Raw genomic sequence first — 1,757 nt, forward strand, 5'->3', positions numbered from 1 at the left:
GCTCTATAGGGTTGCTAAGAGTTGGAATCGAGTCAACGACAGTGGGTTTGGTTTTGGTTTTGTTATGTGGAAAAAGGAGGTTGCTTAGACCAAAGAGAATATAGTTACTTAGTAAAGATCTGAGTGACTAATGAAATAACCATAAGCAGTTAGATCAACTCAGAAAAATTACTCAATACCTCTTTACTCAAAGAGAAGATTAGCCAGAAAATGGAAGGAAATAGAGATTCTAAGAAGAATTAGGTTTCGTTCATGGGTTAAAAGGGCATGGGGCAGATCTTCCTTCAGAGGCTACAGATAAAAAACCGAAACAAAACAACAAAACCTTTCAGTTAGCAGCCAAGCACTTTAACAACTGTGCTATGAGGGCCCCTTGGGGTACACTTAGTAGGGACTTTATAAATGATGATCAAATGAATGAATGTCTCTTATCCCTAGGGTGGACAATTCCCTCCTGGAATGGCTATGTTCTTGTGCAACACCAGCACTTTTGCACACCCTACCTTCCTCCTCACTGGCTTTCCAGGCCTGAAGGCCTTTCACCATTGGGTATCTATCCCCATCAACTTGATCTGTGTGGTTTCCATCCTGGGCAACAGTATCATCCTCTTCCTGATCCACACAGACCCAGCCTTACACGAACCCATGTACATCTTCCTGTTCATGTTGGCAGCATCTGATCTGGGTCTCTGTGCCTCTACCTTCCCCACCATGGTGCGGCTCTTCTGGCTAGGTGCTCGTGAACTGCCCTTTGACTTCTGTGTAGCACAAATGTTCTTCATTCATGCCTTCACCTATGTGGAATCTGGCATGCTGCTCGCCATGGCCTTCGATAGCATCATTGTTATCCGGAACCCTCTGCACTATGCCACAATCCTTACCCACTCAGCCATGGTCAAAGTGGGGGCTGCCACTCTAGTGAGGGCTGTTCTGCTCTACCTTCCAGGACCCATCCTCCTGTGGCGTCTGCTCTTTCCCCAGATCAGCATACTCTCTCACTGCTACTGCCTGCACTGTGACCTTGTAGGGCTGGCCTGCTCAAACACCTGCGTCAACAGCCTGGTTGGCCTGGTCTCCATCCTCCTCTCACTGGGCCTTGATTCCTCCCTTATCATGCTCTCATATGCCCTGATCCTACAGACAGTGCTGGGCATTGCATCACCTGGGGAACGGCTCAAGGCACTCAACACGTGTGTCTCACACCTCTGCATTGTTCTCATCTTTTATTTGCCCCAACTGGGGCTGTCTGTATTGCACCGAGTAGAGAAGCACAGCTATCCTGCTCTAGCAGTGCTCATGGCCAACCTGCACTTTGTGGTCCTGCCTTTCATGAACGCCATTGTCTACTGCATCAAGTCTAAGCAGATCCGCCAGGGCCTCTTAAAGCGTTTCCAACAGAAGACAGTTGATGTCTGTTAAAATAGCAGAAGGACCAAGGGCACCTTGGAATTCATAGGGGAGTGGGAGTAGTGGTGAAGGGTTAATTTCTGAGATTTCTGAATGATCTTACCTTTACTGTTGAGCCCTTTGTGGGGCATTATCAGTCTCTACAGTTTTTAGAGACTGAGACTCCAAAACTCCAAAAAATTATAATTTTTGGAGACTGAGAATTTGAAAGGATATCATAATACCACCTTGATAATCCTCATTGCTCTGTCTGACTAGAGCCCAACTATTTTAGTTTCACATATGCTGTGACATCTCCTTACCTAGGGGACTTAACCACACTAACAGAGGATGTGTGTGTATATCTCTTC

At 46.4% G+C, this 1,757-nt stretch overlaps 1 protein-coding gene across 1 annotated transcript; it reads left to right on the forward strand.

Moving 5' to 3' along the window:
- The first annotated feature begins 459 nt into the window (after positions 1–459).
- Positions 460–1,419, forward strand: LOC126079920 (olfactory receptor 51G2-like). The gene has a single exon (XM_049891276.1). It carries the CDS (start codon positions 460–462, stop codon positions 1,417–1,419), a length of 960 nt encoding a protein of 319 aa, XP_049747233.1.
- Positions 1,420–1,757: the final 338 nt, after the last annotated feature.

Source organism: Elephas maximus, chromosome 7 (genome assembly GCF_024166365.1).
Source record: "Elephas maximus indicus isolate mEleMax1 chromosome 7, mEleMax1 primary haplotype, whole genome shotgun sequence".
NCBI classification, from domain to species: domain Eukaryota; kingdom Metazoa; phylum Chordata; class Mammalia; order Proboscidea; family Elephantidae; genus Elephas; species Elephas maximus.

Bases quoted from the DNA above. Each gene is read 5' to 3' on its own strand.
- LOC126079920 (XM_049891276.1), top strand. From the start codon at position 460: ATGGCTATGTTCTTGTGCAACACCAGCACTTTTGCACACCCTACCTTC.